The sequence below is a fragment of the Ursus maritimus genome, unplaced genomic scaffold (assembly GCF_017311325.1).
Source record: "Ursus maritimus isolate PB19 unplaced genomic scaffold, ASM1731132v1 scaffold_14, whole genome shotgun sequence".
Taxonomy (NCBI): domain Eukaryota; kingdom Metazoa; phylum Chordata; class Mammalia; order Carnivora; family Ursidae; genus Ursus; species Ursus maritimus.
This window is the reverse complement of record NW_024423786.1, coordinates 57,986,882-58,002,910: the sequence shown is the minus strand read 5'-3', so window position 1 is coordinate 58,002,910 and position 16,029 is coordinate 57,986,882. Positions and strand designations below refer to the sequence as shown.

Genomic DNA, 16,029 nt, shown 5'->3' with positions numbered 1-16,029 from the left:
TGCAAGACTTTGTTCATGAGGGATTAATCACAACAGGCGTCTGACAATTTGGTATTCGTCGAGTATTATTAATTTAATGTTTTGCCTGGGTTTGTTCTGATTTTCCATCTCACACTTGCAGGAAGGCACTGCAGCACATGCCTCCGCTTTCCCTCTCACCAGGATCTACGGATTTCTCGACTTTCCTGTCTCCCAGCGTTCTGGAAGAAGTGGACAGCTTCCTCATCAGGATAACTAGGTGAAGTCAAGGTTGATGAGATGGGGCTTGTAGGGGTAGAGGGTCTACGTGCTTGTTAAGTCTTAAAAAAAATTTTTTTTAATCTTTTAAAGGTTAGCACTAAAAATGGCTCGTTTTTAGTGACTGAAGAGAAAGTAAAATCATAGTTCAGCCCTCGAAGCTGCATTATCTAGCCACACCACCTGACCGCCAGGGGTGGGCGTGGGGGGGGTCGTGTGATGCAGCTGGAACGGGTGTCTCAGAGTCCCCTGTGCAGAAGCTCTCGGCTTACTTGGAGCCCCAAACCGTGGCCTCACCGGGCGCCTGCCTCCCTCTGCACAGGCAAACGGGCCGCTGGTCTGTGCGCCTGGACGAGGCCCCTCAGTTGCTTGACAAACTCAGTGCCTGCTGTGGGGACAGCCCTGGCCTGTGTCCACTCAGCCCCCAGGGCGCGCAAACCAGGTCCTGAGACATCGGGACAGGTTCACGAGTGTCAGTGTAACGTGTTTAAAAAGACGGAGAAGCGTGTGGAGGAGTACGTGTCAAGTAGGTCGTTAGTGTGGGGGATGAGCCCTTGAGTCTGCGGCCACTAGTCATTCTCAGTAGCAGAGGCTTACCGTAGCGGCGTCTTTGCGTGTGGCTTATGTGCGTCTGGTTTGGTTTATAAAGTTTGACTTGTTAAAATGGGTGTTGTTAGTGTTATTTAATAGTTACGGATGGAGGGCACAGAGGGGAGGATTTAACGTCCCTGTCCTCCGGGTTGATCTAGTTTTTCTTTAGGTTGTCTTGAGGATTTTGAGAAAGTATTTCTGGTCTACACCTAGAGAGCATGTGATAGGTGGATTTCACTGTTGGTGGTCGGTTACGTGGGGTTTGGGGGCTACCTGGATTTTCCCGTGTTTCCAAGAAGTGACAGGTTTTTGGCTCCTTGTTCATAGTTGCTGTTCGACTCCGGAGGTGGAGCTGACTCTTCTGGCCTTCGCGCTGGCGAGAGGAAGTGTTGCCAGAGTGCTGGACTCTCTGTGCACCGTCACTGACCGCCTGGACGCACAGTACGACGCCTCGTCCCTCATCTCTTCCATGGCGTCCGTCCGGCAGAGCTTGCTCCTTAAATACGGTATGTGAGTGCGGCGCTGTGGGCAGGCCAGGACGCCGTCATCCCCCTGGTGTCTTCTCACCTCCTCGGCCGGTTGGTCGCTACCCCGTGACTCCAGGATGAACACGGCCTCTCCTGCAGGGGCAGGGAGGAGGGGCACGTGGGCCCCTTGATGGCAGCATCAGAGGGGCCCTGAGCATCCCCAGGGCTGTACCTCCTGGGCGTGACTGGTCTGACCCCTTAGGCTCAGCGGCCATTTGATCACAACCGTCTTCGATGAGGTGCAGGTGTGTCTCTCTGTGTAGACAGCGGGGCTGGGAAGTTGGAGTACCTCCCCTCTGGAGGAGGGAGGGAACTGGCCCAGACACGGCACAAAGCATCCTGGTCTTAGGCTGCATCGCTCTGGGTCCCTGTGACAGCGGCACGCCTGCTACCGCCTTGCCCCCAGGGCCCGGCAGCCGTCTTCCGTAGCACTTCCGTAGCACTTCCCTGCCGGCTCAGGATGGGTCCTCCTAAGCCTTCTGGGTTGGTATGTGAGGAACAGCTCATTTGCCATCCCGGCCTCTAGTGCTAACGTTTCTGTCCTCAAAGTGTAGTATTGGACCCCATCCTCTTCAGTTATACGGGCAAACTGTGCCGTTTCTGCCATGGTGTTTGTGCCTTCGCCTTAATACAACTTCATAATTTATGTTTGATTTTTAAGGTCAGACCATTGATGTCTTGTAAATCTAGTTTTCCCCTTAAATTTGAAAAGGTCATTTTTGGTGGGGTGGGGAGCCCATAGCAGCATGGCTGGATGGGAGGGATACATAGTGTTTGGAAAGTCCTCTCCGGAAAGTTTTCCGTTCAGGTGAGCGGTTATTTGGGCGGGGAACCCTGGATGGAAGAGTGACACAGGAGGGAACGTTTGTTCCTGGCAGGGTTCTAGCTCTGAGCTGGCTTGCAGGTTCATGGGTGTTCGTTACAGTACTACTAACACGAAAGGGAAGGGGAAGCTTTCAGGTCATCATAGCAGATGACACTTTTTAAAATTCTTACAACTTTCAAGATTTTCCTGCAGGTATACTAAAGAAACAAGACCCAAGACCCTAAGATCTTATTTATATATTTAAATGCAATTGTAATACGATTAGTTATTGGCCCCAAAACACTCTTTTGGGAATCCCTCTCCCAAACACGTTGGAGCTGTGCTGTCAGTCTGTATCTTCTAATGCGCTCTGTTTCTGAGGAGTGGTTATTCTGGAGACCGCTTCTTGGAGTCGCGTAGGAACATAAAGCCGTACTTGGTCCCCTTCAGGAAAGCATAGAAGAACGGTGTCAGCTGCTCTGTTTTAGCTTTTCAACAGGTGCGTTTTCCGTCAGCAGTCTGCTGGCCCGCTGCTCTCCGTTTCCACGGACGTGCCTGCTAGTTTTTATTTTTTGCATTGCGTTAGCTTAAGGCTCTCATTCTCTCTCTTTTCTTTGATCAGGTAAACCTCTTCAGTTGACCCTTCAGGCCTGTGATGTCAAAGGGAAAGAAGAGAAGTCGGGGCCTGAAAACCTCCTCGTCGAGCCGTGGACGAGAGACGGTGAGTGGTCGGTCTGTCCGTGTGTGGTGAGCGGAAGGACTGCAGCGCGCCCTCTGGCGGCGTGAGACTGCGTGCGGGGCTCCGGACTGCTTGGAGCGCGAGGCTGCGTGCGGTGCTGGCCTTCACCAGGCAATGGGTCTTGACCCAGGCGCGTGCCTTCCGTAGCGCAGCCTCGTACTCCGCTAGGTGTCGGTCGCTTGTAGCGACTTCTGAGTACACGAGAGCCCTCAGTTTCGAAAAGCAAGGACTCTTCCTTTTGGCATATAAAAAGTTAACCGTTTTTAAATTCAGATTATTTTTTCGTTGTGTTATCCTGAGCGTTCAGAAACGCAGCAGACCCGAGGCACAGTGCTGCTGAGAACGTAATTTCAGGAGAAAGGTATTTCTCAGTGTGACTCCTCTGGATCTGGAGCGTCCGAAAGAACCTCACTGCCTCCCTGCTGTTGACGCGGGAGCTGCTGATGCGTTCTCCCGTGCGCTGCTAGGCCCTGTTCCTCGTCCCGGGGTGTCTGTGAGTCCCTTCCTCCTCCGTCGTGTTGGCCAGCCAGTTCGTCTCCTGCACGTGCCCCCTCGTGCTCACTGCACGGCCTAGAACCTCGCCAGTCGGGCCCAGGAAGGGGAATGTGCTGGCAGTTCTCAAACACTGGCGGGAATTGCCTTCCTGCTTTGGCTTTGCTTTCTCCTTGGCCTTCGTCACAGCAGTGCCGGCCACACGCGTTCTCGCGGTCACCTCTTCTCTGTCGTGTCTCCTGTGTTCGTGCTTCTCCCCAAGGCACCTCCTCTCCCTGGTGGACTTTGCGTGCCAGAGACGCTTACGTGGGACACTCTTGCTGCAGTCGTCCCCGCGCAGCACAGCCTCTGCAGGGACGTTTCCTTCACCGCGTCCCTCTCCTGTTCCGCTACAGGCCGCTAAGGGCCACACAGGCCGTGCACTCCCCTGCCACACATAGTGGGTTTGTTGCCCTTTTCCCCTCCCACCACCCAGGAAAGGCAAGACCACTCTGCCAGAGGCCCCTGTGTTTTTCCTTCGCTCTCTGGAAGAGTCAGGATTTCTGTCTCCAGAGCATGTAAGGCAGAGCCTTCCCCAAACCTGTAGATGGATTTGTACTCCCGTCACCATCCACTGAAAAGCGTCTCTGTTGTTTTATTTTATCTTCATCTTCGTATTTTATTTTTTACTTTTATCACCGTTTCAAATCACGTCTCTAGTCTTTCTTTTTTAAGACTTTTTTTAGAGCACTTTTAGGTTTATAACAAAATTGGAGGAAGGCACAGAGAGTTCCCTTCCCCCCACCTTCCCCCCACGTACAGCTGCCCTCATTGTGACCATCACTCCAGAGGGAGACACGTCCTTACCAAGGACAAGCCCACGGCAACATGTCATCACCAACCAAAGTCCGTAGTTTACCTTAGGGTCTGAGAGAAAGAGAGGGAATGAGAGAGAGAGCGCGCGCGCGCGCGCGCGCGCGCACACACACACACACACGGACAGGCACATGCGCGCGCGCTTGAAGGGGAGGGGCAGAGAGAGAGGGAGAGAGTCTTAAGCAGGCTCCGTGCTGAGTGCGGAGCCTGACGCGGGGCTCGATCTCACAACCCACAGATCCCTACCTGAGCCAAGACAAAGGGTTGGGTGCTTAAATGATGACTGCGCTACCCAGGCGCCCCCTTCAGGGTCCACTCTTGATGTTGTGTGTTCTGGGGCTTTAAACAAATGTATAGTGATATGTATCCATCATTATAACACCATACAGAGTATTTTCACCATCTTAAAACATGGTATGTGGATTTGTAACGCTCTTCCAAGTCCAAACGCACTGCTAATTTTTCTGTAGTTGTGAGGATCGAATACTGTTATTCTCCCTGTGTCTCATCTGCCTGCCCCCCCTCCCTGCCTTCTGCTTCCCTCGGATGGATGGGTCTTGTGAAGTGGTTGGAATTTGTGGATTTGTTGTTTTGGTTGTGTTTCTGACAGTTGCACAGGTGGGATGTGCGTAGGCCTGGGGAGGAGACTCCGTTTCTCCTGGTCACTCCCTCCACAGCCGTCACTACCGAAAATGAGCCTGAGGAGATAGGCAGGGCAGGGGAAAGTGCTCAGAGCCGGGACAGTTGGGTCTTGAGGAGGGATGGCTTTCTTTCCCGTATGGGGGGAAAAGCTCTTCACGGGTGTGCTTCACGTTCCCCAAGTGCCAGGAAGTGCCGGTTCTAGAGGGTGTGTCTTGCTGCCCAGGGAACCCACACTTGGGCCCTCCGGAGCGCCAGCTTTCGTCTGCTAATTTAAAAGAACGCAGCGTGCTGCCCGTAGACCGAAGGGGTCGGTTTGCTCAGTTCTTTCAATCTGTGATTGGTTATTTTCTTTACCATCATCATTTTAAGAGAATAAATTTGCTGTGGGAGGGCATGATATCAAAACTGATGGAGCTTTAGGACTTCACATGAGCTGTGTTTTGTTTTTTACCAAGGAAGGGAAGAACAAAGTTTTATTTATTTACGTTTTAGTCTTTGTTTATACATTTATTTTGGCCTTTAGATGTGTATTTGGTGGCAACGTCATCAAAGTCTGATTCTTGTGATGTAATTACTGCTTCAGCTCCTGTGAGACAGACGACAAGGACTGGCGGTCGGCTGGCGTGTGCAGACGTCGGTGCGCGGCGGGGCGGGCTGGGTAGGGTCGTCTCACCGTGAGCCGAGTCGTGCGGATCTCCGACTGTGGCTTCTGCAAACTGCCGACATAATTACTGTTTGATGGAACTAGATCCTGCCGTAGCTTCTCTCTATAGTTAGTCAATGTTCCTTTGGATTTAATTGTCTTGCTTTTGGTGACACATTTTGCATATTGTCTTACGGAGGTTCAACTTCAGACATTTTTGTTTATTGAATTCAGTGTAATGAAAGAAGCAGCGTGAAGCGGGTTTAATCTCTTGATCTTGAGCAGGCAGAACGGTTGAGGGCCGTTCATGGTCCGGGATGGTTGGTGGTTTGATGCTGATGTGGGCATGGGTGTGAATTCTATCATTACAGAGGTTTGAAAGAGAAAGGCAGCCTTGGGTCTAGCAGCAGACCTTTCTGTGAATTATGAAAGGGTAATTAACAACAACAAGAGAGGTAAAGCATGGCTTTCATACAAACGTAAAATGAACAGTTATACGTTTCATTTATCTCATTAATTCGTGAGGAACCAGTAAGATGTTACAGACGGTTCAAAGGAGAATTTGTAAAATACGTACAGCCCAATAAGAATGCCGACAGGAATCCACAGATAGATACACCATTGGTCAGCGTCATGAAGAAGAAGGAGCTGCATTTTCTGTGGGCGGGAACCGTCTGCGTTACTGTCTTGACTGTGGTTTACGGGGTTGTACAATAGCTCACAGACAGCAAAAGGTGGAGGTGGCCCCCAGACTGTGCTGTTTTCTGCCTGTTCCTGACAGATGTTCTGGAGGTTCTGTCATCCCTCTGTCGTCCTCCAGGCCTGCGTGCCTTTGTCGGCCTAGTCAGTCAAGCATCAGGCATGGTTTCAGGAATGGCACAGAAAGACGATTGGTTGTCTGGGCTTTTGCCTGTTTGCGGTTAAGTCAAGATCTTTATAAACTTTGTATTTCTTTATTGTTACCTCAGAGCAGGGCTGCCGGCCTGGTTGAGAAGACGGGGCGCTGAGGAGGGCATGCTAGCCACGGTCTGTAACCGGGGGGCTGGCAGTGAGCGCACACCTGTGCAGAGGGGAAGTCTTTTTCTGACTTGTATAAAAGTACCAGATAGACTAGTTACCCTCGCCAACCACAAAGGGTCTGGTGTGTTTGCTTGGTCTCTGTCAGGGTTATGACAAATGAGTCGGTCGTCCTCACTTCAGTGTCTCCCTTTTGCAGGGTTTCTTACAGAGACTGGAAAGACCAGAGCAAGTACCATTTTTTCTACAGGAACGGAATCTGCATTCCAAGTAACACAGATCAGAATTATGGTAATTATCATACTCCCTTCTTTAAGCAACATTACTGCTATTTTTAAAAATAGGATTCCATTTCAGCGTCTATGTCACTACTTTTCATCATGCATGATGTGACCATTCTGTGCCAGGCCTGTAGCAGAGCACAGGGACTCACGGGGGAGTGGACTGTTGTCTGGGGAGGTGTGATTCTAAGGGGTCTCTTCTCAGGAAGCAGCTTTTTTACTTTTCCAGGACTTAACGGATTCAAAGTGTCATCTTGTTGGTTTGATTCTGCTTTAAGCTCTTTGAGTTTAACCGTATTGTTTGGGACACAGCGGCCACGGGACACAGCGCCTTCAGCGTGCTTCAGCTAGGTCTCTGTTTTCAGGTTCGGCGCGGTGGCATTGGTGCCCAGTGTGGGCTGGTGTTCGCCTATAACTCATCTTCGGATAAATTCCATGCGGAAGAACACTTCAAAAGGTTTGAAAAATATGACAAATGGAAGCTTCAGGAATTCAGGCAGTTTGTAAAAAGCAGGTAAGGAGCAGGAAAAAAAATCTCTGTAGTTAAAGAAGGCTGTATGCATTTATCTTGTTGGCAAAATGTGCTTTCGTGTCTCCCTGGAAGAGGTGGCCCTAGCCCACCCGCAGTGGCCATGAGCACTCACTGCTTTCTAGCAGCATCTGCGAAGACGTGTCTTAATCTGTTCATAGGTCCTGCCTTGGTCCCTTCCGTGACCAGGCCTGCACATCTCCAGAATGGCTGGGGGTGATACACGCCTGGCCTGTCTTCAGTCTCACTAGGCGCCGGGCAGTGTACTGTTGCCCCAGCCTCCCTCCTCCTAATCATCTTTCACTGGAGACCACTCTGCACTGGGCCTGCTGCTCGGTGTGGAAGAGACACAGCGAACAAGTTAGCACAGTCCCTGCTCTGCGGTGCTTACTGTCTGCTCAGACCAGCAGCGTTGAGGTGTTGTCAGCACTGGGCTCTGGGAGGCAAGACCCCGGAGGGAGTGTTGTTTGTGGTCAGAGCTAAGGGGGATGCACACTCGGAGGAGAGGTCCTGAGCAAATATTCGAGCACACTCATAGGTGAAGTAGGGCAGGCTCAGGGCCCCGCAGGTGCCAGAAGTGACTGCGAGGTGGAGTGGTGGGACGTGGAGCTGGAGGGCCAGGAAGCAGCCTGCTTACTAAAGGCCTTTCTGTCTCTGGCTCAGGGCTTGGACTTTATCCAAGCAAGGGTGGGGGGCCAGCATAGTGTCAAGGAACTTCGGGGGAAGAACAGGGAGACCAGATGTGTGTTTTACAAGTACTGTCCTGGTTCTGGATTGTGCTGTGTGCAGTGTGGCCGGGGGAGAGCCAGCATGGAGGCGGAACGGAAATGGAGGAGGCGGCCCAAGGCCTGGGGCCCCTCGGCTAGAGCAGCATTGGCAGTGATGGAGAGGTGGGAACCGATGAAGAGACCATCAGATGGTGACTGTAGAGCAGAGGAGGAAGGTTGTGTAGGCATTGGGGAGTCCTGGGATTTGGGCTGGGGCAGGTGGGGACACTGGGAGTGCCCTTCTCTGACAGAAACTAACTTGGGAAAACAGTCTGTAGGGAAGGTGGTGAGCTCTGTTTTGGTTCTGCTGCATTTGAGGTCTAGGAAGACGTGGAGGTACTTGGCAGCTCCTTGGATGAGTGCGTTGAGCCTGGAAGAGGTACTGAAGGTACCGGTAGGAGAGACAGTTGGAAGGGTAATTAAGGTGAGTTAGATTGTTCTGGAAGAGTATGTGGGCTGGGAAGAGAAGAGAGACCCTCTAGATCAGCACGCCGAGAGGCACCAGGAGGCTGAGAACAGCCTGCGAGGCAGCAGGAAGCCCAGGGGGGTGAGGGTAAAGGGACTAGGGAGTGAGCAGCGGGGTCAGCTGTTACCCAGGCTCCTTTGGACAGAGTCCGCAAGTGGAGCTGTCGGATTCAGCCCCAGAGGTCATTGGTGAGCCCCGGGCAGCGTTGCCTCCCGCGTTCCTGACAGCAATTAAAACTCACGGAGCTGAGCCCAGGACTTGCTGATTGTGCTACTGTCTGGGGTGACGGGAGCTAGAGTTAACAGAGGCCATCAGCGGTCACCTGGGACCGTGCCACTAACCTTGGCTGTGCACACGCATCACTGAGGACCGTGTTCCACGTGGATTCTGATTCAGTAGTTCTGGGTGGGGCTCTGACCCGTAAGAAGCTGGCAGGTGACTGATGTTCCCCACCCACGGACCACACGTGGAGTAGCACGGATCTAGAATAACCCCCTCTCTCCTCTGGACTGCCTTTGGGTGGCGTTCCTGATAGATGGTTGTCCAGTCTCCAGAACAGTCCTCGTGATGGAGAACTCACGCCCTTCAGGGGTTAGGTCATGTCCAGTTGAAATCTACACCTGTGATTCCAACCCTCTCCATGAATTGGAACAAATCTCCTTCATTCCTAAAATCTCCCGAGACAGACAGACAGAGCAAGAGAAAGCAGGAGCGGGGAGGAGAGGGAGAAGCAGGCTCCCCGCTGAGCAGGGAGCCTGATGCCAGGCTCGATCCCAGGACCTCGGGATTAGGACCTGAGCCAAAGGTGGCGTTTAATAGTCCGAACCACCCAGGAGCCCCCAAAAGATCTTTTTTTTCTTTTGAATGTGTTTTTAGGCAGCTCTGTCCCATTCCTGGGACGTATCAAAGAGCTAAAACCTGCTGTTAAATAAGATCTTTCACATCTTACATAGGATTTTCTTTTAACCTTGATGTAGGTTTATTCACTACTCGCTTGCTGACTGTAGCTTCTGGTTGCAGCCCGAACTACTCCGAAATCCTGGGTTGGTCGACCTGCGTGTTGCCAGTCTCTCTCCAGCTTGGAAATCAAAATGTTAACGTGCACGCATCTGTCTTCTTCCCTGTCCTTCTGGCCCGATGTCAGTCAGTCAGTACGCTCCTGAGCCATCTGTCTGACTGCCGTGCGTGCTCCGGGGACACACAGTCCGTTCTCTTTTCTGCCGTCTGTCTTCTGTGTGGCGTAGTGAACGAGGTTGCCTCTTTGTGCTGTCACCGGCCAGTGGCGTCTCCCTCTCGAAGAGCTTCTTGATGGCTCTGCCGCACAGCAAATTAAAAAAATCCTCAGACACAATATTGGTGAAACTCATTGACATGGTTTTGCGTTAAGACAGAATACCTCCTGTCCTGTTGGTTTTAGGATTAGTTATGTCATGATTGATGCTAAGAAAGTCTTCTGTTAAGAAGAGAACATTTTTTCTCCCTGTTACAGAATCTACTCTGGACCCTTAATCTTCTCCCTCTTCTTGCCACGACTGCCCGCGTTTGCTTTTCCACACAGAACACTCCCTTGTTGCTAGCTTGCTGGCTGCATCACAGCCTGAGTAGTGGAAAGGTTAGGAGCGCTACTTGAAAAGACTGCCCTTTTCTCCTTTGGTTATTTAATCCCGGAAAAGGGAGTACAATTCAGGTGCCTAGTTTTTCAAAAAGAAGTGGCCGGAGTTGTGCTTCTTGAGCCCTGAGGCTGAGATGCGTTCCTGGAAGGACCTTCGAAGGAACAGGAAAAAACGCGGAGGCTGGAGTTTTCCTTTTGTGGAGCTCCGGGTCCTGCACGTTGCCTGGCTCTTACCCTTCGCTGTTGCACGTGCACTGGAGCTCAGGCTGGGCGTACAGAGTAGCCAGACCTAGGGAAAGAAAACGGAACCTGCCTCTCCTTTGGATCTTTCTAGAAGCACACAGCGGTTGTTGCATTGTTTCTTAGTCCCGAGTCACTCATCGAGGACGTCTTGGTTTCATGTCTCATTTTTCCACTATGCCAGTTATCTAGAGAGGCAAACTTTCTCCTTAGTCCCGGATTATATTTGGGACTGATGCTTTTTCCCATGTCGGAGGGAAGGAGGCGGGGGAACGGGGAGGACATCACCAGCAACTACGCCCTGGGCTTACAGGCAGCAGGTGCCACACCCCGTCCCGCTGCTTACTGCAGGTCGTACGTCCAAGCTATATGCTGCCCAGATGGTGCCTCACGCGCCAGACTCCCGAGAAGTTTAGGAAGAGGACAGTGCTTTGTGATTACCATTGTGTTCACAGGGTTGGTTGCTCAGCTGATGGCCTTGGAGAGGATGACCCTGTTGGCTGGTTCGAGCTAGAAGAAGAATGGGATGAAGCAGATGTGAAGTTGCAGCGGTGCAGAGTTGCCAAAGTAAGCATTAGGGAGCCGTGGCCCCCACGTGTGCCCACCGCCTCCAGTGATTCCGTCCATGTTCACGGAGCGGCTCGTGCGCGCCAGCCCCGTGCCAGCTCTGGAAGCCGGTCGGTCGTGACTGTGACCCTCACGGAACCTGTGGTCCAGTGGGAGACACAGGCATAGGAGACGCCACGATACAGGGACACACGGGGAAGCGTGGCTCACCCGGCCCACGGTCACGGGGGAAAGCTAGCCCGGAAAGCTGGTGTGCTGCCAAGTGTTGAAGGTCGATGAGGTCACCGCCCGCAGCCAGGCTAGGGTGTGTGGGGAGTGGTGTGTGCAGCAGGGAGAGTGGGGAGCACTCTGGCCTGAGTGCACGACAGATGTGTCTCCGTGGCTGTGAGGGAAACCGTGATGGTCTGGCCACTTCACTTCTTTCAGCCTTAGTGTCACGCCTAGCGAGACGCTTCAGTAAGAGAAGTGCGCACTGTCTTCGGGGCTTAGAGGCAGTAGCTGTTCGGTCAGGGTTGACACGCCTGACAAGGGCAGTCTGAAAGCTCATGGCCAAGGAGCTGCCACTGTCAGAATCGGAGGGTTCGCATAGCAGGTGGGCGTTCACGTGGCTTTGGCTCCGAGCAGACAGTGCGGCGTCCCGGGCTGTGGGTCGTATACACTAGTCGGGAGTTTGGAGAGGATTCCATAGGGCATTTGCTGGCTGTTTCTGCCATAGACGTGACTCCTGTTTCAAAACGACTGGGCCACAGAGCAGATGTACTTCCCTGTGTTTGCCCTGAAGAGGGGGTAATGCCGTTTCTCTCATGGTGATCCCTCCCAAAACCTGACTTGATTCAGCACTAGTGTTTTCTCCCCGTTTGTTGAGATGTTGGACTTCTCTTTTACGCCCCATGCTAGGCAGAGTGGGACCTAATAAATCATGAAGGTCGTAGGGGGACCTTCCCAGAAAGGCCTTTATCTTCCCTCCGTTCATAGTCCGGCTTCTGAGTCCTTCTGAAAGCTCTCTGTCCTTTCCAGTACTTGATGGTGAAGTTCCTCTGCACCCGTCAGGAGTCGGCAGAGCGCTTGGGAGTGCAAGGCCTCAGCATCAGCGGGTACCTCCGGCCTGTGCGAGCGGACGCGGAGCCACACATCATCTGTGCCCACTGCAGGAGGGACGGGGAGGACAGCGTCTGCGGGGCCACCCTGCTCCTCAAGACACTTCAGTTCATTCAGCAGCTCGCCCATGACCTGGTACCTCGTTCCTTGGGGGACGGTTAACGGTGGTGTGGAGGGAAATGAACACCAGTGGGTGAAAGCTGGCCCTGTCGAGCCGTGCAGTGTGGACGTGTGCAGCTGGCTTCGTGCTGCCATGGGGACGTGGGGAGAGCAGGGGAGGGAGGTGCTGGGCGTCCGTGGTGTCAGTCAGTGGAGGACCGTGTGGCCTGTGGCCGTCATGGTGAGGCTTCCTGGAATAGACCTACAGACAGACCTAGAAGCCCCTGCTGTGTTTGCCAGTGGTGGTCTAGGGAGACCACGCACGTTCATGGGATTTCCACCTCCCTCAAGCCCTGAGAGAGGCATTTCTGAGGAACAGGTGAATTCTGTTTGCTCACTCAAGGCACCAAAATGTCAGGATTTGAAATCATTTGTGTTCCTGACCCTGACTTGTACAGTCACTAATAAAAACGCAGTGACTGCTCGATCCGAGGAAGATTCTCGCCGCCATCATACGTCAGGGATCGGTGGGGCCTCTCGCCCTCCCACGCGGGGAAGGCAGCGGTTCTGTGTCAGGGCGAGTTTGGAAGGCTGTGACTCAGTTTAACTCTGGTGTGTTTGGTCTTTGTTATTCAAGCTCTCCTGTCACAGCAGAAGACATAAACGGGGGGGGGGGAGGTGCTGCGGCTGCGGGGGCGCCGGGGTCCGAGCACACCGCCCCGTTGTCTCGCGTGGCCGGGTGCGGTGTGTATGGAGCCGGGGAGTCTTCGGGGCTGTGTGTGTGTGTGTGTTTACACACATGTGTTCTCACATCCACACGCCCACGCACGCACGTCCTGTAGAAAGTTTCACACCAGGAACAGTTGTTCACGCGCCTCTGAGCTGGTGAGAGTCCGCAGCGGCTGTACGGGCATCCTACACCCTTTCACACTGAGGAGTAAGTGAGGCATCGCAATAGTTCTCTAAATGCATTTTCAATTTTATTTTTTCTGGTTTTTATAATTTTTCAGGTGCAGCAGAAGGAAAGTGGCGTAAAATATAAATCTTTTCTGGACTTCGCGGGTCTTGATTTGCAGATCTTCTGGAATTTTTACAGTAAATTAAAGCAAAAGTAGGTCAGAATTTGTTATAAGGTGATAATCATATAAACAAAACCAAAAACCCTAAGTTTTGCGTTCCAAATAGACCATTTTTTCTAAGATTTTTTGACTTCTCACTAGTTTATATGGTTCTCGTTTGAGAGAAATGGTTATTATTAAAGATAACACCTCACGTTTCTGTAACATACCTTGGGCAGTGTTGCTGCAAATATTTTGTCATCCAATTGTCGTTACAACCTGGTGGGGAAAGCCGGTCAAGCATTGCGGTCGTGCCCTCGTTTTATAGACAAAGAAGTAGGATCGGAAACGTGCGTCCTTGCCCCGCTGGGAGCAGAGTCAGGCAGGGTCTGCGTTTCAGACTCTGCCCGGGACGGTGTTCTTTCATTCTGCCTCTCTTGCTCTCCTTGGCCTTCTTTTGACCGTGCCTGCTGTGTAGACGAGAGTGCTTTTCAGACAGCTTTGGAGGGTGAAAGCAACGTGCCGTTTTGCTCTCTGACGGTCTCTGTCTCTCCGTAGCCCAAGGGAAGAATGCATCTGGGCACAAACCCTGCTTCTGCGGCTCCTCCAGAGCTGCCTCCCCGTGCTGCAGAGAGACGGGCCGGCCGCCTCTGAGGAGGCCAAGCCTCCGCGGCAGAGCCCGGGAGGGGCGGCGGCCGCCAAGGAGCTCCACACACACTTATGCGACGGTACGGATTGGGCTTGTCGTTCTTATTTTATACTTTATTTTTTTAAAAAAGACTTTATATGACTCTTTGACATATAAAGAGAGAGAGCAGGAGAGCGCAAGCAGGGGGAGGGGCAGAGGGAGAGGGAGCCTCACACAGGGCTCGATCCCAGGACTCCAGGATCACGACCTGAGCCGAAGGCAGACGCTTCACCCACTGAGCCCCCCAGGTGCCCCTGAGCTTTTCCTGAATGTGACCCTGTGCTGCTGGCCTGCCAGGGTCTTGCTGTGAGAACAGGGATGCTGGGATCGTGCAAGCCCAGGAGAGGGGTCACTGCTTTGGAAAATGAGTGTTTCCTTAGATCTTCTTTTGAATTGTTATTTTGAGTTCAGGATTTGTCCTCACCAGGGAGTCTTCCTCCTGGTTTCTGACGCACAGGTGTGTCCACCGAGAGTGATGACTGTCATACCCTTCAGTCCTTACTGTGGCGAAGACACGGATGGGAGGGAGGGGGAGAGGCAGTGGTCCACGGGGAGTAAAACACATGGCCACGTGAAGTGGCTTTCAGGGCTTTGCCCCGCTGCGGCTCAAAAGGACAGGGGAATAATGACACGGAAGCTGGTAGGTGTCGTTTCCTTACGCCGCCTGGCCCGTACAGAGGCATTCCGTACGCGATGGGAGTGGTGAGTTTGCGAGCTAGTGAAGCACATGCGTGCGTTGTCGTGAGCGCGTGGAAGTGTTAAAGCCGGTTCCATTGTTTGTTTTCATCAGTGGTGGATAGGGTGGACGGCGATTCTGCGCCCATGCAAACGTTAAAACAAGAAGTCAGGAATACCCTTCTTAACGGAGCTGCCGTCTTCTTCCCTGATCGACAGACCCGGCGGAGCCATCTCTTCGCCATGATGGTAATCATCACGTACGGAGGACGGGCTGCGCTCCTGAAGTCTGGGGGGATGACATTTATTAGTCTGTTTTCTCTGAATATGTCCTCAGTTGCAGTTTTCCAGATGTGTATTTAATCCTCGCTGTATGCGAGTCGTGTGTGGGACACGGATGCCTGCGGACCTAGGGCCGCCCTTAAGGAGGGGACGGCAGGTCGTAGCCTGTCATCTTAGAAAGGGGGGCGCAGTCTCCGTCATCTTCGTGATTGGCCTACAACCAGCCTTCTTTTTAACATTTTCACTTTTGATCATGGGGAAACGGAAAACAAATACAAAACTAGAGTCAGTATGATACCTCCTGCCCCGCACGCGCCCGTCACCTAGACTCGGCGGTTGTGAACTCCGACTAATCTGGTTTCATGTGTGACCTGCTTCATCCACTCTCTCCCTGCCCTTTCCCCGGGATTATTTCAAACTCGATCCCTGGCCTGTGACGAAACGTAGTCCTCGCAGACCCCTTCGCCTTGTTGCTCAGACGTTAGGGCTGGCGGGTGAAAGCGGTCTCGGTATTTGCAAGCATTATGTTACCAAGTGGAGTATCCCGTACAAAGATCAGATTTTTAATACTGGAGGCAGTGTTTCTGTGTGAAAACGAGTGTGATACATGGAGAAAGGTATTAATAGTAACGTAAGACAGAGCCATGGTTTCTCTCTCTGGTCAGGCTCTGTGCTCAGCATGGAGTCTGCATATTCCTCTCCCTGCCCATCCCCCTCCAGGCGCACACGCACGGGCACGTGCTCTCTCTCCTTCTCTCAAATTATTAAAAAAAAAAAAACTTAAAAAAAAGTGTCTCTGTCTAAGCCATACTGAAGACATCTAGGTCAGGGAGCTTCAGAGTTCCCGGTGTCCCCGTGATGGTACAACACAGGGAAACACCAAGAGTAGCAAGGAAGCAAAATTACAGGCCAGTCTTACACGTAAACATTGTAAGAAAAGCCTAACAAAATATTAGTAAACCAGTCCAGTAAAATACAAACAAAATCCTGACGCAGTTGAGATTTATCCTAGGAAAACAAGGGTGGCTTGACGTTAGAAAATTAGTAAGTGAAGATGGAGGAAAACGTTATATCATTAAATACAGATAACATTTAAGTAAGATTAACTTCTGATGATGA

At 52.1% G+C, this 16,029-nt stretch overlaps 1 protein-coding gene across 1 annotated transcript in view; it reads left to right on the top strand.

The window, feature by feature from the left end:
* The window catches only part of ZZEF1 (zinc finger ZZ-type and EF-hand domain containing 1), a 99,779-nt gene that overhangs the window by 23,444 nt on the left and 60,306 nt on the right, over positions 1 to 16,029 (top strand). The window contains exons 7-16 of the mRNA XM_040629827.1: positions 122 to 238; positions 1,156 to 1,334; positions 2,783 to 2,881; positions 6,748 to 6,839; positions 7,195 to 7,343; positions 10,899 to 11,010; positions 12,028 to 12,243; positions 13,218 to 13,318; positions 13,824 to 13,993; positions 14,744 to 14,877. Of these exons, the coding sequence (XP_040485761.1) occupies positions 122 to 238; positions 1,156 to 1,334; positions 2,783 to 2,881; positions 6,748 to 6,839; positions 7,195 to 7,343; positions 10,899 to 11,010; positions 12,028 to 12,243; positions 13,218 to 13,318; positions 13,824 to 13,993; positions 14,744 to 14,877 (1,369 nt within the window). The remainder of the gene's footprint in view (positions 1 to 121; positions 239 to 1,155; positions 1,335 to 2,782; positions 2,882 to 6,747; positions 6,840 to 7,194; positions 7,344 to 10,898; positions 11,011 to 12,027; positions 12,244 to 13,217; positions 13,319 to 13,823; positions 13,994 to 14,743; positions 14,878 to 16,029) is intronic.